The 25,187-nt window shown below is 43.8% G+C and overlaps 3 protein-coding genes across 5 annotated transcripts; all 3 read right to left on the bottom strand.

Moving 5' to 3' along the window:
- Positions 1–1,367: 1,367 nt before the first annotated feature.
- LOC100285424 (UDP-N-acetylglucosamine transferase subunit ALG14) lies at positions 1,368–6,430 on the bottom strand. 2 transcript variants are annotated; one of them, NM_001413489.1, is made up of 7 exons: positions 6,140–6,430; positions 4,218–4,316; positions 3,774–3,927; positions 2,370–2,506; positions 2,120–2,269; positions 1,988–2,047; positions 1,368–1,820 (listed from the first exon to the last, which is right to left on the bottom strand). In NM_001413489.1, the coding sequence occupies exons 3-7, from the start codon at positions 3,925–3,927 to the stop codon at positions 1,644–1,646; spliced, it is 678 nt and encodes a 225-aa protein (NP_001400418.1). In that variant the 5' UTR covers positions 4,218–4,316; positions 6,140–6,430; the 3' UTR covers positions 1,368–1,643. The 2 variants fall into 2 exon arrangements, with proteins under 2 accessions (NP_001400418.1, NP_001151789.2); NM_001158317.3 differs by lacking the exon at positions 3,774–3,927.
- A 3,158-nt stretch (positions 6,431–9,588) lies between these two features.
- On the bottom strand, positions 9,589–13,302 carry LOC103640678 (probable inactive serine/threonine-protein kinase bub1). 2 transcript variants are annotated; one of them, XM_008664161.4, is made up of 7 exons: positions 13,027–13,302; positions 12,756–12,900; positions 12,377–12,534; positions 12,093–12,174; positions 11,943–12,003; positions 10,105–11,621; positions 9,589–9,961 (listed from the first exon to the last, which is right to left on the bottom strand). In XM_008664161.4, the coding sequence occupies exons 1-6, from the start codon at positions 13,125–13,127 to the stop codon at positions 10,246–10,248; spliced, it is 1,923 nt and encodes a 640-aa protein (XP_008662383.1). In that variant the 5' UTR covers positions 13,128–13,302; the 3' UTR covers positions 9,589–9,961; positions 10,105–10,245. The 2 variants fall into 2 exon arrangements, with proteins under 2 accessions (XP_008662383.1, XP_020401454.1); XM_020545865.3 differs by having other exon boundaries at positions 9,589–9,958; positions 13,027–13,234.
- Positions 13,303–14,276: 974 nt separating this feature from the next.
- On the bottom strand, positions 14,277–18,167 carry LOC100282632 (bifunctional aspartokinase/homoserine dehydrogenase). The gene is made up of 12 exons (NM_001294267.1): positions 17,872–18,167; positions 17,642–17,792; positions 17,458–17,535; positions 17,139–17,254; positions 16,974–17,027; positions 16,551–16,638; positions 16,373–16,465; positions 16,136–16,176; positions 15,853–15,906; positions 15,048–15,211; positions 14,756–14,825; positions 14,277–14,661 (listed from the first exon to the last, which is right to left on the bottom strand). The coding sequence occupies exons 1-12, from the start codon at positions 17,980–17,982 to the stop codon at positions 14,527–14,529; spliced, it is 1,155 nt and encodes a 384-aa protein (NP_001281196.1). The 5' UTR covers positions 17,983–18,167; the 3' UTR covers positions 14,277–14,526.
- Positions 18,168–25,187: the final 7,020 nt, after the last annotated feature.

Here is a 25,187-nt window from a genome sequence, read left to right as displayed (position 1 = left end):
GAATAACATTTCCATATATATCATCTATATATAAAATAACACTGTAGATCCGATCCACATGCATGCAGTACACAGCAGTATATGGCCATGCCCTGTCACGGCCCATGCAGTAGCTTCTTGCTGCGCCTAGCCTGTGGGCATTTGGGGTTCCACGTCCTCACAGCCCAACCCATCGTTTTCCTCCCATTTATATTTTTTAGTCCCACGTGCTGGTTGTGTACGTTGGGGTTCCATGGACCAAGGACGATGGGATGGGACAATGCAGAATCATGGACCATCAACACTAACCATAAAACAAGCAGCTACGTACGCGTGGAACTTACAAGACATCCATGAGTAATTTTTTTCATCAACCATTTAACAATTTAGAAACAACTTTTACATCAAATTACAGAGTAAATTTTAAATTTGAAGGTTAAGTTAAAAAATATAAACAATAAGTCTTAAATTTGGAAGATAAGCTAAAAAATATTTATAAATTATAATAAAAATAGATGAAACGTCATACTGATAGTTTACATAACTTTTTGGCCGAGACTTTCTAAGAGACATAATCAATATCTTAATTTATGTTATATTCATCCACTTAAAAAAAATACCAAACAATTAAATAAATTATACTTGCACAGATAAATCCTCAGTTCTCATACATGATTATACAAACAAATACATATATATTTTGTCGTTTTCGCAAGCCTACACCCAGCAGTCTAGTCTCCAGTGGTATCTCTGAGTCATGCATGAGCGTCAGATTGCCGATTGTATGATCCTATTGTCTGTCTAAATGGCTACCTCAAAAATTAATTAGGTAGATCTTGAGGCCATAAGCCTAAACAGTACAAAAGAAACAAAATCCAACGTTTTTTATGTTAGATATTTTTATTTAAATTATTTTTCTATACATACTTTGTATACGTCGGATACGCGCGTGGGGTATGCATGCCAGGGCATACCTTGGCAAACCCCTAGCTCTGCCTCTACCTCAGGACACAAGCATGTCGTTCGGACTAGTTAAAACTTAAAAACTATCAACATGTTTGCCCATTTTTTGGGTTTTGTCCTAAATCAATCACTATTAACTTTGACTGGTTATACCATATGTTTCATCATGCGAACACGCCACCGGTGGACGGGGACATGCTAGCTTCGGCTCTGATCCTGGCACAAGCTACTCCAGCGCCCCCAAGCCCGGGACCAATTGCTGAGATAGAGGGCCATCTTACAGTTACAGCCCTCATGCACTTGTTCATGACGCTGACATCGCCAGTTCTACAGCAAGCACCACCGCTGCGTCATCCAAGGCGCCGTAAGAAGGCGTATGACATGAGCAACAACTCGTCGATTGATACGAGCAATGCGCCATGCATAAATCAACTGAAAATTTATGTAATAATGAACTGAAATTTTATCATATAATTGTTCAGGCCCTTTGTGTTATGGAGTAAATGCATCAGGTAATTTTGGTGTGAACTCTGCCCCTGTTAGCCCAAATGTGCAGGAACACCACACTCGTATTCTCTTACATTCAGAAAGACTTACCTCTTAAGTAACTTGCATTTGTCAAAGTGTGCATAGATTGCCACCGTATTCTGAATCTCTGAGATGGAAAACACTGCATGACAGAGCCAGATTTGGCCAAGCCTTCACATCAAACGACCTGCATAGCACGCTCGAGGATACTCATGCTGCAGCTGGGGCCACTGCACGAAGAACTGGTCAGCGATCCGTAGCTTGTACAGCAGTAAACCACTCAATGACAGTTTCTTCACTCTTGCGATGCTTTCAATGTAGAAAATGGATGACCATCCCAAGCCAAGCACCTACAGAAATACAGCAATCCCTAAACCAGTTAGGCACTAGCGCAAAACATGGCATCAACTTGAAATCTGGGCTTAAGCCGCATACGGCATACTGCATCAGGTAAGCAAGCATAGATGCTAGGCTGTTCTTTTTAATGACAGAAGCTAAGCTAGGCTGTGAGGGCTACCTTCAGAACGAAAGCCGAGATGCATAGAGGAAAGCACGTCCCTGGACCGTTGCAGAATATCTGGAGTATCATAAAACATCAGTATCTGAACTCAGGCTGCAAATAGCCACCATACCTGAACTAGGCACACACCACTTGTGGTCTGATTCTTATCACCAGCCACATAGCATGCAGCGTGGCTAGCAATGTTGTTGCGATGGATGTAACATAAGACTGGCCCACTTCACGACTACGATATATCTGCATGAAATGAGCGCTCTCGCCAGCCTTCGTTCCGTTGCTCTGAAAAGGCGCTAAATATAGTCATATTCCATGTTTTAGATAGCCTAGCAAGTGCCCAACATAATTGTTGGTTCAATGGAACATAGTGATTGACCTCCACCTGAATAAGTGATTGTTCATAGACCTGTGCCTTCTGAAGACTCATGTTGTCTGTAAGTGCAGCCACATAGTACCTTGGTGTGAACCTATCCTTCTGAAGTGTTGTTACTATGTTCATCATTTCTGCGGTATGCCCTCCTAACAAACCAAAACAAAAAAATAATACACATGTTTCATTAAACTATGTATCTTACAACTTAGACACTTGTGGGGTGTTTGGTTTAAGGAATCACTCAACTCCATAAAAAATGAGGTGGTGCATCATATGGGTCCTTTCCTCAAATTTGGTGGGATGACCTCATTTCTCATATTAGTACTAACTAACTAACTATGATGAATGAGATGATGGACTAGCTCATTTCTCAAACCAAACATCCTATTGGTAACTCAAAAAAAGTACCAAATGTTCTGGCAAGAGCGTGCACAGGAGTCCATTAAAATATTATAAGTACTAGTGATATGCAATTTGATAGTGATCCAATGTGTTAAAATAGAATAGGATTTCACAATGGGAACAATAAAAGCCAATACAAAATTAAAGCATAAATAAATATACTTATTACTAACGGATACAAGTGTGTCGTAGCATGATAAGATCCTTACAGTTTTAGTACTGCTATTAAAAAGCCAATACATGCCAGGGCGAGAATGTAAATGCAACTAAGACAAGATATTGTAACACTAGCAAATTGGCATCTAAGGTAGCATTTGCACATGAGCAGAATAAACTGAAGGAAGCTGACCAAACTGCAAAAAGAATATTTAAAAAATGCACCCTTCTTTGAATAGGTGGAGCTGAAAAATCTCTAGCAGAGGCCACAAAAATTCAAAAAGGGAACTCCTAACTCAGTTCAGGGTCAACAGATTTGCACAAGGAGCGTACTCAGTTCAAGGTCATCAGAGTTGAGCAAGGAGCATGATGATTCCTAGTGCTGTAACTAAACATCATATATATGAGCTATCTTAGTTGACAAACATCCGCCTTATGAAATTTGCACATGGAAACGAATATAGAAACCAAGTTTAAACATGCACCAAGTTTGTATAAATTATGACAATACCCTCTAAGAAGCAGAACTTCTGCAGCACAGATGCTATAGTTGACTGGGAGCAATAATGTTTCTAGACAATACAAGATTTTGTCCCACGTTCTCTTCATGACAGTCTATCATAGTATCATGATCATGTCAGTGAAAAGTACAAAGACCAAGAGTCGTGCCTTCATTACCATTGAAGAAGATCAATTAGCATATGAATTTGCAGCTACCAACAGTTATTCAGTATGACCACATCTTGGCACTGATGCATGAGCTTACACGTATGAGTACCGTTTTATATACCAGGCAACCATATCTAAAACTTGTTCATAAGGTATTTGACAGGCAAGACTGCAATACGTACTCACCGGAGCCAAGGACAATGAGACAACGCAATCTGGTGGCGCACAACCTTGACTCTGGTTGGCCACTGTGCCACAGTACGTAGAAGAAGCGGACTGCGAGCACAGAGACAAGTACTGGAAAGACGTAGCAGGCGGCTACCACCGCATTGAGACCCATCTGCATCAAAGTAGCAGAGCATGGAACAAGGCATTTACACATCTATCTACTATATTACTTCTAGTTTGACCTGTTCACCTAAAGCAAAGCACAACTATGTAAGGCACCAAGAATTCATGTCAAATGATCGGTTCATCTAGTCATTCATGTGAAACTATCAACAGAAAAGAGCAAAACCACATTCCATATTCAATACGGATAACATGTTGGCAGCCATGGTACTCTAGTCAATTGCATGGCCGATTGTTTAGATTCACACAAACAAAGCTCAGAGGGGACAACAAATTCACCTTGCTCGGTGTTTCTTGAATCTCAGCGCTCTTGAAGGTTGCATCTGTTAGAATGAATGTCCAGACATTGTCGCAGACCCTATTGGTGTGCAGATGACCCTGTACAGTGATAAGGAAAGCCATCACAGATCTAGTCTGATAAGGTTTCAACTGCCGAAATGGAAAGAAATACTGAGTACTGAGCTGCGAAAGCTACGAATCTAAAACCAAAAATGTACAACAGTACTGACAGGAGAAATAATAACAAGAGAACAAATGAAAGAAGATCTCGTTTTTTCATCGACAGAAGGAATGGAATTGATTCCAGACTTTAAAATAAAGAATATCAGTTTCCAGCTTTGCATAATAACAATTTTAACACGTGATTGAAGAAGTAACACGTTGTATTTTTCTGTTTCCAATCAATGAACAAATGCACTTACATCAGGTAACAAAGGAAAATCTGTTGAACTTTAAACTAAGAAAATGTTATCCCCATCCGTTTGTAGGTGGTACCAGTATTTATTTATTCCAACCATGGGAGCATGGGACAAACTCATGCCCTCCCTAGCCCATGCCTGTGAAGGATCCAGATAACTTTGCCTAGTATCCAGGTGCGCACAAATGGTGCTGCCAATATTTCAGACGAACGCAGAGTTGGAGATTTCCACAGCAAAACTAAGGAATGAATACAGATGAGTTAAACGAATTGCCAGCAGACTGGTGCTTAAGGATGCTGAGTACAACAAGACAGCAATCTAAATAAGACCAGTACTCCCACTGCTAGTGCAACCAAATGCAACTCAAAAGAATTCATTCTTCATCGTGCTGCCCAGTAACTAAATTTGAAGTTAGCACAAAATGGTCCTTTGTAGCGATACCAGCTATGTCTTTGTAACTTCCGAGCTATATCATGGACGGCTGATTTAGCACGAAGACGAATGAAAAGTATAATAACTGTAGAAACAGTACGACAGAAGAACACAGCTGAGCATATATTACAACTGAAGTATCAAAAATATTCACAGCAGCACAGGTGTGTGGAAAAGAGAAGTAGACATGTACTGATGTACAACCATATTAAATGGCGCATGGCCAGAAGAAACACATTTCCAGCAAGCTGACTATAGCAACCTGTAAATTGGTGTACGAAATGCAGACAAAAAAAGAGGCACTTAAGATTTCAGCTGATTGAATTAACATACACCTACAACTTTACATCAAGACAGAGTAATGCAGGTCTGTGTCCGTCCGATGTGCAGCACCAACAGATCCTATTCCTACCAACCCAACACAAGTCATTCACAGGCCTATATCTCAAGAATCAACCACAATACACACAACCATATATAGGCAACCATGCACATCCTTAGACAACCGTGCTGTGCATATCCTTGGAAATTACTACTAGTAACCAGACTGCTTACATTGAATTAGTTTTCCCCCATTGAGAAATTACTAGCAGCAGTCATACAGGGAAGGCAGGAAGGGTGCAATAAATAAATTGCTAAAACTACCGCTCAAAAACTATCTAGGGCTTTCTTGTTAGGGGTGGATTGAAGGAGATTAGAGGGAATTAAATCTCTTCCTATTCAAATTGTATAGGAAGGGATTTAATTCCCTCGAATCCACCATTAACCGAGCAAGCCCTCAGGGGGTCATTCAGCTATCAGAGAGACAGCATCCAAGAATCCGCTGAACAAAAAAAAAGTAAGGTTAATCAATGGCGGTTGTTCTTCACCGTGCCGGGTTGGGAGTGGGAGATCAAGGCAGCGGTAGCGCCGAGGCAGTGAGGGCGAACAAGATAGGGTTTAGCGAGGGGGCGCGCGGAGGCGGAGGGACAGCAGCGGGCCGTGGGGGCGGGGAGGAGGGAGATGGACGAGGCCGGCGGATGTCCCCTCCGCGAACACGACCAAGCAGTCGGGATGGGGGAGCGGCCGTACCTGTGGTGTGTCAGTCGCCGGCACCGGAGAGGAGAGGCAGACGGATGTTGGCGATCTGCCGATCTTGGTGAAACTAAAGACCTTCTTTTGCACTGCACTTCACTGCGACTGTGTCGTTGACTCGTTGGGCATTCTAAGCTGAGAGCAGCTCAAGACTGAAAGAGATGGAATGGAATTCTGATACAATCTGAAGAAGCAGCCAAGAACACCAAAGCATGGTTTTGTAAGACTGCATGCGGCTTGCCAAATGGCAAATGCAATGCCCCGGCGTAGCTCGAGAACAACATGAATTCTTGCATCTAGTTCAGTTCAGTTGAGTTCAGTTCAGAGTATCCCGTGCTTCTGAACTTTTTGGTTCAGTTGGGACTTATGCGATGGCAACTGAATGTTCCACCCCTATATAGCTTCATAGAATTCCAAAAATTCAGCATGCATTTGCCATATGTTTGGCAGCACCATTTGACTCGTCGTTACTTGAAACACGAGAGCCTTATTGTATTGTGATTGGTTTCTAAATATTGCCAACCAAGTCCAGCAATAAAATTCCACCCCTATATATATATATATATATATATATATATATATATATATATATATATATATATATATATATATATATATATATATATATATATATATATATATATATATATATATATATATATATATATATATATATATAGCTTCATAGAATTCCAAAAATTCAGCATGCATGGTTGGTGTTGCTATAGAGAGTGAGAGACTACTTTTAATGCTTTTCCATCAAATGGCTCCTCTCGCTGGTGCAAAGACATATTCTGAGATCGACATTCTACTATCAAAACAACCAGCAGAATTAGCATACTCCGTATGTGTATAGCCAACAACCTCAAGGCTATCAGATCACTACTTGTACTACATGAGCATACAATGCTTAGTCCTCTGTAGATAACAAAGAACTTTCTTAACAGCCTCCCAATGCTGCTTCCTACATCTGACCGAAATCTATCAGACATCTTGGTTATATAGCTAGGTGCATACACAAGGCTTTCGATAATAGAAGCATAAGGAATAAATTTCATCTGATCAGATTGCATCTTATTCGTGCATGGGACATTGATAGTCACCAGACTTAATTATCGCCCTGCACAATAGGTGTAGTCGTAGGTAAACATTTACTCATGTTATATCTCTCAACTCAAGTACCTTCTTTAATGTACAAAAAGTTTGAGACAAACCTAACACGCCTTTGAACCTATCTCAATGCCCCACTACGTAAGAGGACTAATAACATAGCTAGGTCCTTCATATCAAAGTTAGATGCATGCTTCCCCTTGACCTCACGTGCATGCTTTGCAGGTTGAATGGCAGAAAAAGGTTTTGTTTACCATCGATAAAAAAGTAGCATTATTATTAATTCCCGAAGTCAAACAGAGAATCAATCACCATGCATGCTTCCCCAAGATCTTGACTGGTTCCATCATCGAGTTCCAACAAGCAATGCACAAGTTCATTGAACAGTACTGCATGCGTATGAGCTAGTAGTGGATCTGAGCCTCTGAAGGAGCTAGCGTCGACTTGTGACCTAAACGACTTGCACTGTAACGCGACGACTGGAGCAAGGTAGTAGGGCTTGTAAGTAAGAGTTCCTCTTATGTATAGTATATATGTCAACTTGTACCATGTTGCAAGATGCCTTCACTGAACTCTGAAGTGTACTAGTAGTCTATCTTATATATAATATAATCATTTGTAGGGCTAGCTCCTAATCTAATGGTCGATCGATGCGCGAGTTTGGCGCCTATAAATATGTAGCAGATTGATGATCCATGATCCAAGCATCTCTTGCTGCTGGTCCCATCATCCAAGCAAGACCGACATGGCTTCAGCTGTTGCTGCTGTGAAGGAGGCCTGCCTGCTCGCCGCCGTGTGCGTCGTGCTGCTCCACTCCTCGTCCTCGATGGGACAGCAGCCGTTGGCGCCTGAATCGTCGTCCGCTTCCCCTTACTACTACACGGGCCAGCAGCCACCGCCGCCGCCCGCATCACCGGTCGACTGCCCTTACACTGGGCAGCAGCCCACTCCACCGCCAGTGGTGGTGCCGCCGGCGCCCACGCCGACCCCGACCCCGACCCCGGCGCCGGCGCCATCACCCACCATCAACTGCAGCTACAGCGACTGCGGCGCGCAGTGCACTACGTCCTGCCAAGCCAGCTACAACGCCACCGCCAGGAACTGCACGGCGTTGGGCGACGGCGCCTTCCAAGGGTGCTATGGCAGCTGCACCAACAACAGCTGCCCTGGCAAGTCCTGTGTGCACAGTGTGTGCGACAGCAGCTGTTCCTGCGACAACCCCCACGCAAGCAGCTGCTGTCAGTCTTGCCGTACCGCTGTTAACGCAGCCATGGGTGTGGGTGGCGAGTACCAGCGATGCCTGAGCTACAACGACAGGTATATGGGGTACTGCATGATGAGCTGCGTCGACAGCTGCTACAAGAACTGTACCCAGGGCGCGTAAAGCTAGCTAGAGAGATGGCCGGCCGTCGTGGACGAGTGCCGCGCGCTTGAACAGTCTCGTCGCGGACGGGCGGCAAGCTGCAAGACACCTAGTAGCGCGCGGCCCAGAATAATGTTATCTCATGTAATGTTCAATAATACGCATGTATACTAGCTAGCGCTAGCTATATATGCCAAACTAAGTGAATAATGTTACTTTACGTTCATATTTCTGTGCATGGAGTACTGATATATTTGCAGTCAGGTTGCATGGTATAAAATGTTTTGTTTACCACTAATTAATGACGAGGAGCGTTCAATTCCCGATCTCCATCGAACTGAATCACCGTACCGCGTACAAGTGACCGGCCCACATGCCCTTGAGCCCTTGACTGGTTCTTCCTCGAGTACCACTACCAACAGACCATTCAGAGAGGTTCACTGAACAGTACTTCATACGGCCATACGGGACGTCAACTTCTGCATTATGTCAACTCGTACCATGTTGCAAGATGCCTCGGCTTTAGTCTCAAAATGTACCCTATACATATTATAGTATTTATAAACTAGCTCTAGCTACAACTTACGTTTCTCGATGCCTCATAAAAATACCGGTAATATACATCTCTATCGTTATTTGGCTTCCGTATTTACATTGTGTAACTTAATTGCGTGCTTTAACTTTCTAACTTAATAAGTTGATAGGGTTAGAACATAGATTGCATATCTTTTTTTGCTAGAGTTAACAAACCACTTAGTTAAAACCGTAACACACATAGATTATTCGTTACGTGGGCTTTAACTAGAGTGAGAATTACAAGTCATAGTTTATCAACTGAGTTTTTTAAAGTTGTCTAATTCACCATCTTATTAGAAGTCATGATCCCTTCAAATGGGAATGATTGACGTGTTCTTTCATGACAAGCTGACCTTTTACCATACCACTCACCTTGTGTATATATTCGGTCCTCAGATCAAAGCAAAACACAAGTTCTTTCGTTCTTTCACTTACTCCTTTCTATTATTCCATTACATTTCATAATTTGATAGGGGCATCAGACAATGGGTTTTTGATGAGCACAACTATGGATACAAGATGAACAGAGCAACAAGTGCACCTGTGCTTGCTACAATTTCCATAAAACACACAAGTCTCAGTTTTTTTCTGGCTAAAAAATTGAGTCTTGAGCCAACATCACTAGATCAGCGTTATGTGACAACACTACAGCAATCACCTGGTGGCCTCTGACAGACTACTCCCCCTTCCCTTCACTTGAGAAGATAAATTATTCAGTGGCAGGTGCAACTCCACAAGAAGTGTGACGACCTGAGAATCCTAACATTCTGCTGTTCCAGGAGAAGCAACGCAGAAAAAACACCAAAACATGTTCAGAAAGCACACCATATCTTCATATAAAGAGAATTTTTCAGCAAGTAAGAAGTAACAGCAAAAATAAGGAAGTCATAGATTCATGTGAGAAAATGCTCACCACTTATACACCAAATAAGAGAACTGATTCCAAGCTCTTCACGTCAGCAAGACACTGCATATTTCTCAAGGAGAGAGTGGAAAGGTAAAGCCAGTTGTCCAACTAGCAGTTGAATTATTCAGTTCACTCTACACATGCATCTTACAAATCCAGTGGCATTCCAAACATATCGTTGATCTCTGCCATGACATCACGAGTGGTGATTGTGGGTTCAAATAGACCATTCTCATCCCCAAATTTGAAAGAATTGCTCTGACTCGCTTTACTGGTGCAGCCCTCTTTTAGGTCATCATCAGCTAATATAGAGAAACCAGAAATCGGAGCTGCTTTTCCATCTGAGTGTGCATTAGTTTTCCTCTTTGTTTTTTCGCCCTTGAAGTTTAGTGGTTTTCCAAACATGCTGTTTATATCATCCATTGCTTCCTTTAGATTAACAGTTGGGTCGACTAACCCATGGTGCCATGCATTTTCCACCTTGGGCTCATCATCAATAGAGGATGCAACAAACCTACGAATGACAGTGTCTTCTTGAAGTCCAGAAGTCACAGAATGAGGACCTTCACGATTCCTTGTTCCTGAATCATCTTGAACTGGACAGAGCAAATTATTAGTATTATGAGTAGGCTGCACAGTTCTGCAATTTATATTAGCACCACCATAACTTTTCTCACATGGTTCTTCATCATCTGGCAATATCGCAAACCCTCCAACAAATGGCTTCTGGAAGTCACTTTCGCCTTGATGCCTAGATGAATCAGATAATAATGGCCTTGGAGGATACCTATTACTCTTGTGGCATAGAGCATTCTGGACAGTGTCATTAGCCTCATCTTCTTTAACAAAGAGTTCAGACTTATTTCTTTCCTGATTTAACTTCGTGTTTTCTTTCCTACAATTCCTGTTTTGCCCCGCATTTTGATTGTTGCCATTAGCGCAATCCTCATCAACAAAGATCTCAAACCCACTCTGTTCCTTTGAAGAGTTCCTGTTTTGCGTTCCATTTTGGTAGCTGCCATTAGGAACATCCTCATCAACAAAGATCTCAAATCCACTTGTTTGCTGACTCAATTTTGTATGGCCTTGCTTCATACTGTTGTTCTGGAGCATGCTAGTATTATTGCCACTAGGTTCATCTTCATCAACAAAGATACCAAATGCCCTTGTTTGCTGATTATGATTTGGGTTCTCACGCTTTGATTGTCTCTTGAGAACAGTTTCAGGTTCCAGTGGCTCCATAAACATGCTATTAATGGCATCCAAAGCCTCTTTAGTGTTTATAGTTGGCTCAACTAGGCCGTGGTGACAGGCATCTTCAGTCTCTGACTTCCCAACCAAAGCAGAGCCTATAAACCGTACAACGACAGTATCATCACTATTACAACGGGGCAAATTATTGTTTGCTCCTGAGTTTCCTCTGGAGAGAACACCAACTTTAGTTGGCCCTAATGAAGGATTAGAACTGCTTTCTGATGTTTGCTTTATATTGGATTTCAGTTCTTTATAGTGTCTGCTTTCACCTGCAACATGTTCAAAAAGCCAGTAAGTTACCACTGGGAAAATCACACGTTATAACTGTGTGTAAATAAAATCAGAAAATGTGCTTTGAAAAAGAAAGTTTGAGGTGTGGATATGCAAGCAGAAGCATGCTTCTATTTTGGGAAAGAAATCACCCATTATAGTTTTTTATCAACTAAATCAGAGAATGAGTTTGCAAAGGGAAGTTCTAGCTATGAATTGACAAGGAAAAACACGTATCTTTTTTTTGTGAAGATTGGTCAATAAGATTTTAATAGAGATATAAATGTCAAAGGTAACATTGGTTACAATAAGAGGTCTACCTTTGACTTGGTTCATAGATGTAGCACTAGACCCCACTTTCCTAGGCATTCTTTCCTGCAGCTAAAACACATGAATAGAGAAAGGGACGTCAACAAACCTAACACTGGCCATGATCTGAACTTAAGTAACAAATGAAATGAGAGTTGTACTTTATCTTTCTTCTTGTATGAATCCATGCGGAAACGAAACTGTTCATGTGCTTTGTGCAACTCCCCAATAGGCTCTGCAAGGCTATTAAAAACTTCAGTAAGATACCAGTGTTTCTCTCAAAGGAACTATAAAGTATAAACTGAGATCTATTTTAACATGAATGTTAGGTTGGCGGCGCATTCAGCTTGCACAACCGCAGCAGTTCTAGTAGCAGATGGTGGTATCCAGTTAAAAAAAAGAAGTGGGTGTGTTGGGATTGGGGGTATTAAATGCTTTAGCTTACTTCTGGATTCCCAAACGGTACATCTTCTCTGCATCATTGAATCTCCTGTGCTTCTCATAATACAGTGCATATGCCATATAGAACGAAGCCCTTTTGAGGCCTATTCCATTCCTCTCCATCGTCTTGAGCAATGGCTTTGCGTCCGTCACGTAGTCCATCTACAGGATTTAGAAACCTGGTAAGGTCATTTCTTATAGCAACAGGAAGGGCTCCAAAGCATGATTCACATCGAAAAGTTATCCAGCGAGGGTACTGTTCTAGTCCAGATTCTGGAAGACAACATTCACGCAAAGATGTGACGAGGTTCTACAGTATGATCTAGCTAATAGAAGCAGTATCTTGATATCGATACATATACGTCAGAGAAGCAATGGCTGACCAGCTGGATCCAGACGCGGAGGTACCGCGGGTCGTCGCGGTAGCGGGAGTTGTCCTGGAACTCCTGGGCGCACTTCTGGAGGAACCTGGGCAGCTTCTCCCGCAGCGTCGCTGGCGGCAGCGCCCTCTCCATCCTCCGCATCCCCCTAGCAGACAGAGGGCGGGCGGATCAAGCCATCGGTCATCCGTGGGGCGAAGAAGGAAGCGATGCGGCCGGAGACGCAGGGAACGGGTTTGGAAGGAAGAAAAAGCGGCGGGTGAGGGTGCCGTACCGGAGCCACGGGCGGAGGGGGTCGGAGCCGGAGTAGCACCGGATGTCGCCCACTACCGACGACAGGAGCCCCTTCTCATCCTCGGCGGCGGCCGCGGCCATCGGCGGATAGGATAGGAGTGAGTGATTGGCGGCCTGCCGACAAGACGAGCAGGAGCAACGGGGATTTGGGGTTGTCGGCGGGCTTCCTCCCGATTTCAAATTTCTCCTCTCTCATCAGTGGGGAGGAGGTGGGGCGTTACTCAAGACTCGAGAGAGGTGCTAGTGGGCCCCACCTGCAGGCTTCGCTGCACCCTTTGCTTCCAATTAGGGGTGAAAACGGTCGGAAACGATCACTAAAATCGTTACCGTTTTCATATTTTTATCGGAAACGAAATCGAAAGCGGTAACTTCGGAAACGAAAACGATATCGGTAATTCGGAAACATCGGAATCGAAAGTTCGGTACGAAAAATACATCGATACCGGTTGGAATCTTAAATACAATCGGTAACCATGTCAATATGAAAATATCTCAATATAACAAGTTCATAACACAACAAAGTTTACAAATATAAAAAAAGTCTACAAGTTCATAATTCACAATATAACAAGTTGATCACAAAGATCACAAGTTCACAATATAATAAGCTGACCACAAAGATCACAAGTTCATAATATAACAAGTTCAATTAAATGGATATTGCTTCTAGGTGCAAAACTAGAGATGAACTGACATGTCACATATATGATGATTGTAATAGAGCACCATAATTGTAATTTTAGTTGAACAGTCTGCTCCTCTAAAAATACGTATAAAAGCACTAAAAATACATATAAACTAACATATCACATGCATGCAGTATAATTTGTAACTTGCAATTATGAAGTAAAGTAGGTTCAATTAAAACATGTCGATACCGTTTCCGAGTCAAAATTCCGAGAACCGATACCGTTTCCGAAAAATACCGATACCAATGAATTCGGCAAAAAAAACCGGAAACGGTTTTCGAAATTCCGAAACCGTTTTCAACCCTAGTCCCAATCAAGCCCTGCACCTGGCAAGTGGCAACGGCAAAAGCACCGCCATCTGCCCGCCGGCTCCAAAGACGATGACAAGTAGAATCGCGTGCGATATGATGCAACCAAGAAAGGTGTTTGGCAACAAACTGGCCACGGTTTCAGGCTGCCAGCGACATTATTTCACTATCAGATAGCGGCAATATAGCTCGGACTGTTTATTAGTTTAATGTGGAGACCGCGACATTATTTCACTGAAACAAAGTTCCTTTATGTAAACTGTAAAGAAATCCCCCACACGCCTGCTCAAAATTACATTTCGAATGTCAGACGTCTCAGGCTCTCAGCCTGAGAGCATGCCCGTGAACAAATTGCACACATGACAAGGAGCGAAGCCCACCAGTGGGCAGTGGAGGGATTCCACTGGCACCGATCAAAGTATCAAACGCTCTGGTGCCTTGCAAAAATCAAGATGGTGTACTGGTGTGGATGCCGATCAACGATCAAGCCATCGTCTGGAACAGGTCTTGGAGATCGATTATGTCAGCAAGGACGCCGGCGGCAGTGGTGTCGTTGCCAGCTCCTGCGCCCTGGATCACCAGAGGGGAGCTCTGGTAACATCTGCTGTATATCTCGACCTGATGGCAGCACATAATTTTTTTTCTGTAAAATCTCAAACCAGGGATAACCAAATGAAGAGAGAAAAAATAATAGAAAGAAGGGTAACATTACCACATTGTCACTTCCCCTCAATCTACCCAGCGCAGAATCCTTTGGGAGCTCTTTAAGGCCTACCTGGCACCTGCAGACCAGGGCGTTAGACTAATGAAAGATCGAAAACCAGACAGCACCATGAAAAAAAACACCCGAAAGAAGTTCCAAACAACACGTGGCAGAGAATGAGATCCTCGAACAATGACAATATCAATAAACCATGCTGTAACTCCAGAAAATAGATTGATTTTTTTCATGCTAATGGATACCGCACAGTACTATCACACCAGGGCCTAGGCTGGATGCGTACCCTGCGCTTTCAATCTCACAGACGTAGCGAAGAACGTTTCCTCTCGAAGATGCTGCTCTGATTCTTTCTTCCATGCTCTTGTCAAGTTGCACTAAACCACTTTCAAGGAAGTCCTTTGTGGACACTGCATCAGGTCCTAATTCACTAGGATATAAACTCTCAACCTGAGGCGTAGAGAAATACAAAATCTTCAGTGTAACTGAATCACTGACTGCAGGGCAAAATATCAATACCGTAGCATTGTATAAGAAAACGGAATTGAAAGCAACCATGGATTTTAGCGTTAGAAATACTCAAATTAATAGCTCTCTCATATCATATAAAGTCAAAAGAAAAGCACTCCTGACATATAAAAGAATCAAATTACCACCTACCACAAGAAAACAAGTGGTGCAATCAATCAGCTCAGCTATTCGGCAACTTTACAAGTTTGGAGGACTATTTTGTCTACTCTTACAGATCTAACATATCAGCATATAATTGATGTAACAAATTCAGACAAGTCAATCTATTCCTCATAAAACAGGACATAAGCCTAAAGGATGGCTACATGTAATCAACTAATCATTTAAATGAATATGAGGCTGACGTTCCTCAATTACAATATGTGAAAAGGATTACTTTTCCCAGAAACTACTTGATTATTTGTAAGCATTGAACTAACAGCAGAGTAGCGCACCCATGTCTCTAACCAGTAACAGTGAAAATGCCACCCAGTGTACAGAGCACCGTTTCTATATAACAATGTTATGAAATGTAAAATAATAAACCTCAACTTCTCAAGAAATAGTACAGACAGGCATACATTGATACTCTCCATGCTTATCTGTTGCCCAAGAAGCCTAGCCAGGATCAATGCCTGCATCCAAAGATGAAGGTATTAAATGCGAATGTGAAAACTGGATAACACAACCGACCATTTTGTGATAAGGGTTATGTTTACATGATTTTTTACATAAAATTCTAGTAGGACATGAATAAACTCAACAAAGCAGCAGTTCATGCAACACACAACAGTTCACTTAGGCAAGGAAAAAAGCAGAAAACAGAATACAGTTAATGGAATGGGAAATCGTGAGGTATCTAACCTTTCTAGCGACATCCATTCCACCTAGATCATCACGTGGATCTGGCAAACAAAAACACTTCAATAAATACATATTGCAAACAGGTAAAGGAGTAAATATTATGGATGTGTTCCTTGACCTTAGATTATTCAAATTCATAGAGACTTTTGTTTGAGCTCTACTTCACAAAGAAGATCTACTAGAAATTGGCACATATACTAACTGTAATAAAAATATATCAAAAGATATCTGCAATACCTGGTTCTGTATAGCCAAGGGACTTGGCAGTTTTTACAACTTCACTAAATTTCTTTCCATCCTCAAGCTCACTCATCACATACCCAAGTGTACCTACAAATCCATATGAAGGAAAAACTTGTAATATTTTTTTAATAAAACTGTCACCATTTTACACAATAGACTAATAGCTGCATACCACTCAAACTGCCAACAATACGAGTAATAGGGTCTCCAGATGCAATAATACGGGTTACAGAAGCTATCACAGGCAAACCTGCTCCAACCTGAAAGTATAACAAGGGACCCTAAGAGAAAAATGTGAAATGGAACTGTATGTACGTCCTGACTCCTATCATGTATGTTTGTTGTATTCTGTTGTCAAGCAAATGATGCTGACCAGTACAAATGAACAATGGAAACAATGAAATAATGAAATTGAGCGATATAGTTCACTTCTTTAGACACCAGTGCATTCAACGGTTTAAAGGCAAGGTCATATAAATCATAACAGCAAAACTCTGGTCATGGATAGTAGTAGTTAGAAAAAAAATGCATAGCAGCAATTTGTAAAAATGTACAGGCATCAAAATGGAAGAAAAAAAACCAAACACAAACATACAGTAGATTCAAATCTTATCCGACGGAAGTTGGAGACCAACTTCTGAAAATCCTCCTGCAACAACATCAAATGTACTTGTTAATTAATCAGAGAACAACATGAGGCAGTGCGATTCTGGCATTAGGAAAGAGTATTATCAGAGAAGAGCAAGTCAAATAGTATTACATAAGCACCGGTAAGAGGTTTCTTGTTTGCCAATACGACACAGCATCCATGATCCACAGCATCTTTCAGCAGGCTAACAGTGTCATAAGTTGCAGAACAGTCAACTAGCACCAGACCTGAAATGCGACGATGAAATGTGAAATGTGGGCTTAAATTCAGAAACACAATTGAAATTTATTGTACACAGAACACCGACGATGTAAGCTTTTTTGGTGCTCTACTGATTGGAACATAAAACTATAAAGGAAGAAACAAAAAATAAAATAGATGAATAGGAAGATCAGATGATGTATGTGCAGCTGAGCACAGAACAACGAACCAGTTGTTCTTCCGAGTGTGGTAGCGGCGTCTATGACTTTGCCCCTAGCCTCAGGGTTCTTGAACAGCTGACAGTGCCCTGAAACCGCACACCCAAGTATCGATCATTCTACATGTCAACGAAAACGACGGAGCGCGTACATCGTAATAAGTGGGCAAAGTCAAATTGGGGGATGCCTGTCTACCTCGGCCGAGCAGGGAGGAGAGGGGAGAGCCTGCGGACTTGGCGGCGCAGAGCTGGGTGAGGAGCGCGTCATCGAGGCCGGTGGAGTGGACATCTTCGGCGACGAGCAGGGAGGAGCTATCGGCGACGCCCACCACCCGGATGGCCACGCCCTACCGGCGGCCCAGTGGATCAGTGATCGCCGAATCGGCCATACGTACCCGCGGACACGGGCAAGGAGAAGAGCGATACCTGGTTGGCGTGGAGGGGACGGCAGGAGACGATGTGGCGGAGGAGGTAGCGGCCGACGCCGCCGCAGCCGAGGAGCACTACGGGCAGCACCGACTTCACTGGTGTCGGCATTTGGGCAACTTGGATTTGCCCGGGAGGAAAGCAGGGTCTATCTAAGGACGGCTGAAACAGCAGCCGGCGCAGCTCGAGTGGGCGTTCAATCCGCCAAGAGCCGCACGGAAGCCTCCGCCGCCGCCCGCCGTGGCCTGTGTCGCGACGGAGAGGGAGAGGTAGTGATTAGTGAACTGGTGTTCGTGTGGGTGGTACTCGCACTACCAGACCTCCTCTCTCTGGCGTGTGGGCCCAAAATGCGGATCCTGATGAATCAGCCACCACCATTAGATGCGTGGGACCATGGTGTCAGTTTAATAGACTCAGTTGCGTAGCCGGTGGATCGATGGGCTAGCCTTCTCTTCCTGCTTCTCGTGCCGTGGCCGTCGTCTGGCTGCCCGTCCGCAACGATTGGAAAAAAGCGGCCTGAGTACCGCTTGCCCGAGAAGCCGATCAGACCGAATTTTTTGTAATTTAGCCCTTAAACAGAAGTAAAATCACGTTTAGACCTAAAAAAATTTTAAATGCAGTTTTGGACCCTTAGCTCGGCGCCATAGCCTGTGGCGCTGAGCTTACACAGCTTGGCGCCACAGGCTATGGCGCCGAGCTCTGACGTGGCCGTAACGGCTAGTTGCTTCCAGGGCTGACCTGGCTGTGACGTGGCGGCGGCGCGGCCTCGTAGCTCGGCGCCACAGATCTTGGCGCCGAGCTACGAATTCCTATAAAAACGCCCGCGCGGCTGGCCGAGAGCAGCTCATTTCATCCCATTTCCAAACTTCGTCAAAATTTCCTGGATTCAAAGATTTGAGTTGGTTCACTTCGTAGACCAAGGTATGATTTCCAACTGATTCGTTTTGTATATTAGGTTTTTAGTTTAATAATTTGTATACACCTATTATATTATCATTTCGATTATTAGTTTGTGTAAACTTATTATAAAGCATATTAGGTATAAGTGATAATTATAATCGTTTATTAGATGAAAGACATGTACCGAGAGGCGTTGTGGCAGAAGAGAGGTCGTCCTCGGGAGTTATATCCGGACGTATCTAGTAAGGATGCTCCTGTTCCTCCTGAACTCCCCGTGCCTAACTGTGACTGTGGCAGACTGGCTTGGGTACATCAATCACAACATCCAGACACGGCTGCTCGCTGCTACTACCTTTGTGGCACTTTGGACGTACGTAGCTTATGACTTATCACTTAATTTTGTTCGCATTCATTTTTTTGTAGATATGTAATAGTGCATCTTTCCATTATTTTAGGGACATGAGAGGTGTTTCTTTTTCCAGTGGATCGATGGTCCTGATAAATTTGACCCTCGATATCTTCTTTCCGTTAATTGGTTGAGTGGAAAGACCAGTCATGAGCGTTTTAAGCGTTGGGTACCTCCTCCCCCGAATCCTCCACCAATGACGGATGAGGAGAAGGAGGTAGCAACAGAAAGACGGATGGACTCACCGCCTCGATGCGATTGTGGAGACCGTGCTGTCATCGACGAAGACTATGACAAGCAGTTCTGTTGTCCGAACATTGATTATGTGAGCCCATTGATACGCTAAATGTATGAACTAGTTTTTATTTACAATAAATTACTAATTTTTTCTCCTGCAGCCATACGGGTGGCGTAAGTGTCGTTTCAGAGAGTGGTTGTATGGTCCTTTGTCCCATTGGCCAGAGCCAGAGGTAAAGGAAAAGAGATACATGGGGTGGGCGGCAGAAGAGGTCAAATTTGATCCAGTACTCTGCAAATGTGGTATTGAAGCTAAGTATGGATTAGTTCCTTCGGAGCTTGGCGTTGGATATTTTTGTGGACATATGGTCGATTACGATGATGTTGGTATTTTTTTGTGCACCAGTTGTAATGTTATAGCGGTACTTACTATTTTTTTGTAGGAGACGAGGAAATGCAGTTGGGAGAGTTACGACGACAAAGGAGAGGTGATGCGCACAATAGAGTCCAAGAGAATAATGGGACAGAAGATGCGTTGTGGATCTCGGCTCGTTGATTCGTACATTAACGATCGCATACGCGACATGCGTAGGGAAGCAAAATCTGCCTTTTATGATAGCCCGAAGCGTGCAGAGTATAGGAGGTTGAAGGCGGCAGATGAGAAGAGAGCACAGGATGTACGGGAATGGGAAGCGGCTCAAGCCGAGAAACAGATGTTGGATAATCTAGCTGATCGCCTCAAGGGAAGTAAGTGAGATAAATGATATTATAATTATGTTAGTACAATTTATTTATCCTGACTTTGCTAACTTAATTTTCTCATTATATTTGCAGATATTGGAAGCGGCGTAAACTATTTGGCCGATGAGGCGCATGCGAGATATGTTCAGGATAAAATGGCAACGATGGAGGAGGAGGACGACGACACATCTAGATTGAGTGAGCTTATCGCCCTCGCATAGGCAGGATTACATGAAGAAGAGGAGGACGACACGTCAAGGTTGAGTGAGCTCATCGCACTAGCTGAGGCAGGATTACGTGCTCAAGAGGAAGAGGATGAGTTTATGTCACAAGCCGTCGCAGAGGTAGAGACAGCTTATTACAAGAAGAAGTCTGATGAGGCTGAGGCTGAGGATGAGCTATTCTCCCAAGCTGCAGATGAAGCAGAAGCCAATTATTACAAAAGAACTGGTGACAAGTGTGATGCAGGACAATGCAGCAAGTGGAATGAGGTTGTTGTTGAGGATTGCGCGACGGATGACTCCGAAGATGAGTTACTCATAGATTGTGATTCAGACTGAAGAATTGTAGCCTATTATGTAGTATTTACGTATCAAAAATAATTTAGAACTCTAAAGATGCGTTACTTATTGCTTATTATGTTTTTTACAGTTCACAAAAATTTTTTGCAAGAGTTCCCCTTGTTTTATTAACAACCACAGTTCAAATAATCACATATTATAAGACATATAAGCATTTCAACATATAATACATCACAAAATAACATCGAATATAAAAACATCCACAGAACATAGTTGTTCATACAATGTCCACAAACAAAGTCCAAAATACAAGTTCCACAACACATAGTCCAAAACACATAACATAGTTCATATTACAACGTCTCCAGCATAAGTCCAAATCACACAGTCAATATCACAAAAGTATTCATTTCCTCCTAGTCTTACCCTTGCCCTTGGCCCCAAGAGCGTCGGTGCCTGGAGTGTAAGGATCTCGTGGACGCCTTCTACGTGGTGTCAGCTGTGATGGCTGAGTTGTAGGAGCATCCTGCAACTGAGACGGTCCAATCTCCACCTGACCTGCGGCGCCAGCGCCAGCGCCAGCGTCGTCGTCGTCGTCGTCATCGTCCTCGTCGTCCTGGGCCACGTTCTCAAACGTGTCCCGCGTCGATCGCGACGAGCTGAGTCCTGCTGTAGATGGTCCAACTGCACAAATGGGAGGCTGAACGTCCTGCTGCATACGAGGCACAGGCAGCTGCACGTCAACGCCCCCCAGAGACCGGCATCCACACCGAGCCGCTGCTCGACGAAGACGACGTGATACCCTCTGTAATCGAAATGTTAGTTAAATACATATGTTACAACATACAAATAAACAAGTTTTCTGTTAGACATTGATACTCACTGATAGTAACGATAGCGTAGTAGTATCTGAAGTTCTCTGTGAGATACGCTCGAGTTCAACAACAGATACGAGCATAGAGTTTCCCTATCACAAGTTAAGACATTAGGATGCTCAAAACTAGACATAAAACATTGAATTGAAATCTCTAATTTTAGTAAAGAAATAGTTACCACTCTATCAAGGATTGGAGCAGCCTCAATTTGGGACCCGTGCCGAGCAGCTATGTCGAAAGCTGTGTCTTCGTCGTCTGACGATTCTTGCTCGGCGTAGTCTGCAGCTGTCCACTGTCCCTTCAGCTTGCACCTAGTCACACCAGAATACCAAATCAAATACCTCCGGAAGTTGTAGTTTGTGTGCGCTTGCTCATTCTCATAGTTAAGATCCCCCTGCTGTTCCCATTCATCAATGTAATCACGATGGTGGGTCTCGAAGTCTGTGACCTTTTTCTGTCTCTGTCTGTCGAACCTGCAAAAGTTAGAACCATATATTAGCGACTAACTGATATTTCAATTAGTAGTTAAAATAACAAGTGCATGTAGTAACTCACTTATGAAGTTCTATTGAAGTCGAGAATGGCTCCACCGGAAACTCCTGACGCAATCCAAACTGTCTAGCAACTCTGTGGGGCAAGTGGTACTCAACAGCATAAAAACAGATGAGGGGACACCTCATGAGGTAGAGGTTCTCGTCTATTGAGCACATGCTGCTCAACTGTATGCTGGCGAAATATGGATCAAGATACGGTTGCCAAGTCACCTGCAAAAGTTTTAGAAAGCCCATGTAAGCACGTTGGTGTCGTGCGATAAAAGTAGAAAGGACATGTAAAAAGATAAAAGGAGACAACTCACCATCGAAGGAGTAAGTGCGTCGAGCTCGTTTGAGTACTCCACGTAAGCACGCTGGTGTCGTGCGAATGGCTCCTCGACCTGGTCCCAGCGGTAAGCAGCCGTGGGCTTAAGCCGATGTCCGGCTACCACGAACCACTCACGAGGAGGAAACTCTCTGGGTCGCCCGACGGGTATGTGTGCCCACATCCACAGCTGTAGTAGGTAGACACATCCACCTAAGCTGGCGGTCCTCGACGAACGACGACAAGCCTCGCAAAGTTGCCTATACAGGAAGGCCAACACTGCTGAAGCCCAGCTGTAACCTCCGGTCGTATCCCAATCAGTCAGGCAGGGCAGAAACATCCATGACGCGCTGTCGCCTGTCGCGTCTGGAAAAAGAACTGAACCAAAGAGATGGAGAATCCAAGCTCGACAATGGTATCCAACCGTCTGCTCGTCTGCACCAGGTGGACACTGCCCAAAGGTCTGCCTAAGCCAGGTCAGTGGGACTCCGGTGTTGTGGCTACCTCGTAGCTCATCCGGAAGCAGTCTCCCAAGAAAGGCCTCCACCCTCTGCCTCCAACCGCCTGGTGATGCCTGACCGGTCACTGGACGACCCATAATGCTGAGACCAAGAATCTTCTGGCAATCTTCAAGCGTCACTGTCATCTCACCGCAGGGAAGGTGGAAAGTGTGAGTCTCTGGCCGCCACCTATTGGAAGACAAAAAAATACAAAATCATTAGTATGCATAGTAGATTTGATAATTGTAAATATTAAACAACTAGAGAAGTCTTTACCTGTCGACAAGAGCCGTCAACGCCGCTGGGTTGAAAGTGGGCAGCCCACGGCGGACCTGGTACGATAAGACGTCCAAGCCAGCCCTCTGTAGGAGAGGAGTGTACCTCTCATCGTACCTCATCTCCTCCAGAAACCGGTCGTGGGTCCGGACCCGCAGAACGGGCAACACCTAGCAATCAAAAGAATTTTCATTAGTCAAATATAGGTCGCACATATTAATTCGAAAATTTAATTTATGTACAAAATATTACCTCGCCCTCTGCGGTGAGACGGCCCCTGTGGTGCTCGTCGTAGTGAGGGTCCAGCAAGTGGAACTGCGCCATCCTGCAAATTAAGATATCAACATATTAGAATATAAGTTGTAGTACAAAGTGTAACAAAAACAACGACATATTAGAATAAAATTTGTGTATAAAAAAATATATCACACCTGACTAAGTGTCCAAATGCATGTACGTGAGTTGTGGCCAAGTCTACCGCATTTTCCGCATTCATTCTGCTCTGGGTCCACGAGAAAGGGGGACGCTCGTCCTCTCCTATTGCGACCGGAAACCTGATCCATAACCATGTTGCACCGGCTCCTTTTCCTACTACCACGTTTGTCCCATCGATGCGCTGGATCAGCAACGTATACCGGACCGGTGTACGTTGGCCATTGTGACTCATCAAGAAATGGCTCAAAACGAGGGCTCCAGGTACGTACTAAGCTCTCTACACTGAACTCACAAGGTATTCTGCTCTCAAATGCAAAGTTACGATGACGTGCGGCCGCAACATAATGAGAACATGGAAAATGGTATTGTCTAGGTTTACCACATCCGCACCAGAATGCATCAAGTAACACGACATGTGTCCTCGAAGGTCGCACCTCACCGTCGGAAGTTATGCCGCCTAGTGTTGTTACCTCGTATTTACCTAGCTCCTCATCAAAGCATTGTACCTCATGTCTATGGGCACGTTCCTTTGCATTATTAAGGTGTGATGTTGGTTTAGGTGCCCATCTCTGCCCTCGGGTCTGCATTGCCTTGGCCTGCGCGTGTCTATCATTAAACCAAGCCACAAGCCTATAAAAAGTGAATGTTACTATAGCATTGACTGGCATGCCCCTTATACCCTTGAGAACACTGTTAAATGACTCGGCCATGTTGCTAGTCTGAAACTCGAACCGCCAGCCACCTTCGTCGTAGGCCCTTGTCCATTTCTGTGGTTCCCTCAGCAATCCAGCAATCCAGTTCTTACCTTCAGCATTTGTTGCATCTTTTAGTTCCTTCAACTTATCCTCGAAAAACGAAACCTCCAACTGACGACATACCTCCTCAAAAAGGGGGAAGTTAGCCTTGCTATGATCCTTTCGAAGAAGATTTTCTGCTAGATGTCGAGTGCACCATCTGTGGTGCATGGGTGCGTAGCCAGGAATCTGCTCTTGCACTGCATTAAGAATACCTTGGTGTCTGTCAGATATGACACCAACCTCGCGTCCAGGGCCTACGACATGGATGCGTACAAGCCGCAAGAACCAAGACCAACTATCTCTGTTCTCCCTCTCCACCAAAGCAAATGCCAAAGGAACCAGTGAGTTGTCTGCGTCGCATGATATGGCAACCAACAATGTGCCCTTATACTTCCCAAGCAGAAAAGTACCATCAATAGAGAGCACGGGACGACAATGCCTGAAGGCCTCTACGCACTGCGAGAAACACCAGAAAGCACGAAAAAATATCTCTTTGTCGTTCCTCCATTCATTAGGTTTGGGGATGTACTCGTAATGCATGCCTGGGTTTTTTGCTTTCATTGCATTGAACAATGCTGGTAACTTCTCATAACCCTCCTCCCAATCCCCGTATATCATCTTCCATGCTCGCTGTTTTGCCCTCCATGCTTTCCCATATTTGATCCTGTAACCAAACAGCTCCGAAGTCATGGTCATAATTGACTTCACCTTCAAGTTTGGCTGACCCTTCAATATCTCCAATATCCTTTTCGCAATCAGGGTAGATGTCA

This window comes from Zea mays, chromosome 10 (assembly GCF_902167145.1).
Source record: "Zea mays cultivar B73 chromosome 10, Zm-B73-REFERENCE-NAM-5.0, whole genome shotgun sequence".
Lineage (NCBI taxonomy): Eukaryota > Viridiplantae > Streptophyta > Magnoliopsida > Poales > Poaceae > Zea > Zea mays.
The sequence above is the reverse complement of the archived record's forward strand: the minus strand, read 5'-3'. Positions and strand labels throughout refer to the sequence as shown.

Bases quoted from the DNA above. Each gene is read 5' to 3' on its own strand.
- LOC103640678 (XM_008664161.4), bottom strand. From the start codon at position 13,127: ATGGCCGCGGCCGCCGCCGAGGATGAGAAGGGGCTCCTGTCGTCGGTA. The intron at 12,004-12,092 runs GTACAACTCTCA...CATGTGTTTTAG, and splicing joins CATACAAGAAGAAAGATAAA to CTGCAGGAAAGAATGCCTAG. The intron at 11,622-11,942 runs GTAGACCTCTTA...AACATGTTGCAG, and splicing joins ATCTATGAACCAAGTCAAAG to GTGAAAGCAGACACTATAAA.
- LOC100282632 (NM_001294267.1), bottom strand. From the start codon at position 17,982: ATGCCGACACCAGTGAAGTCGGTGCTGCCCGTAGTGCTCCTCGGCTGC. The intron at 17,028-17,138 runs GTAATACTATTT...ATGTTGTTGCAG, and splicing joins AACCTCTTACCGGTGCTTAT to GAGGATTTTCAGAAGTTGGT. The intron at 16,177-16,372 runs GTATTGCAGATA...TTTGTTTGCCAG, and splicing joins CCTTGGCTATACAGAACCAG to ATCCACGTGATGATCTAGGT.
- LOC100285424 (NM_001413489.1), bottom strand. From the start codon at position 3,927: ATGGGTCTCAATGCGGTGGTAGCCGCCTGCTACGTCTTTCCAGTACTT. The intron at 2,270-2,369 runs GTGGAGGTCAAT...GCGCCTTTTCAG, and splicing joins ATGAACAATCACTTATTCAG to AGCAACGGAACGAAGGCTGG. The intron at 1,821-1,987 runs GTAGCCCTCACA...GTATTTCTGTAG, and splicing joins TCTCGGCTTTCGTTCTGAAG to GTGCTTGGCTTGGGATGGTC.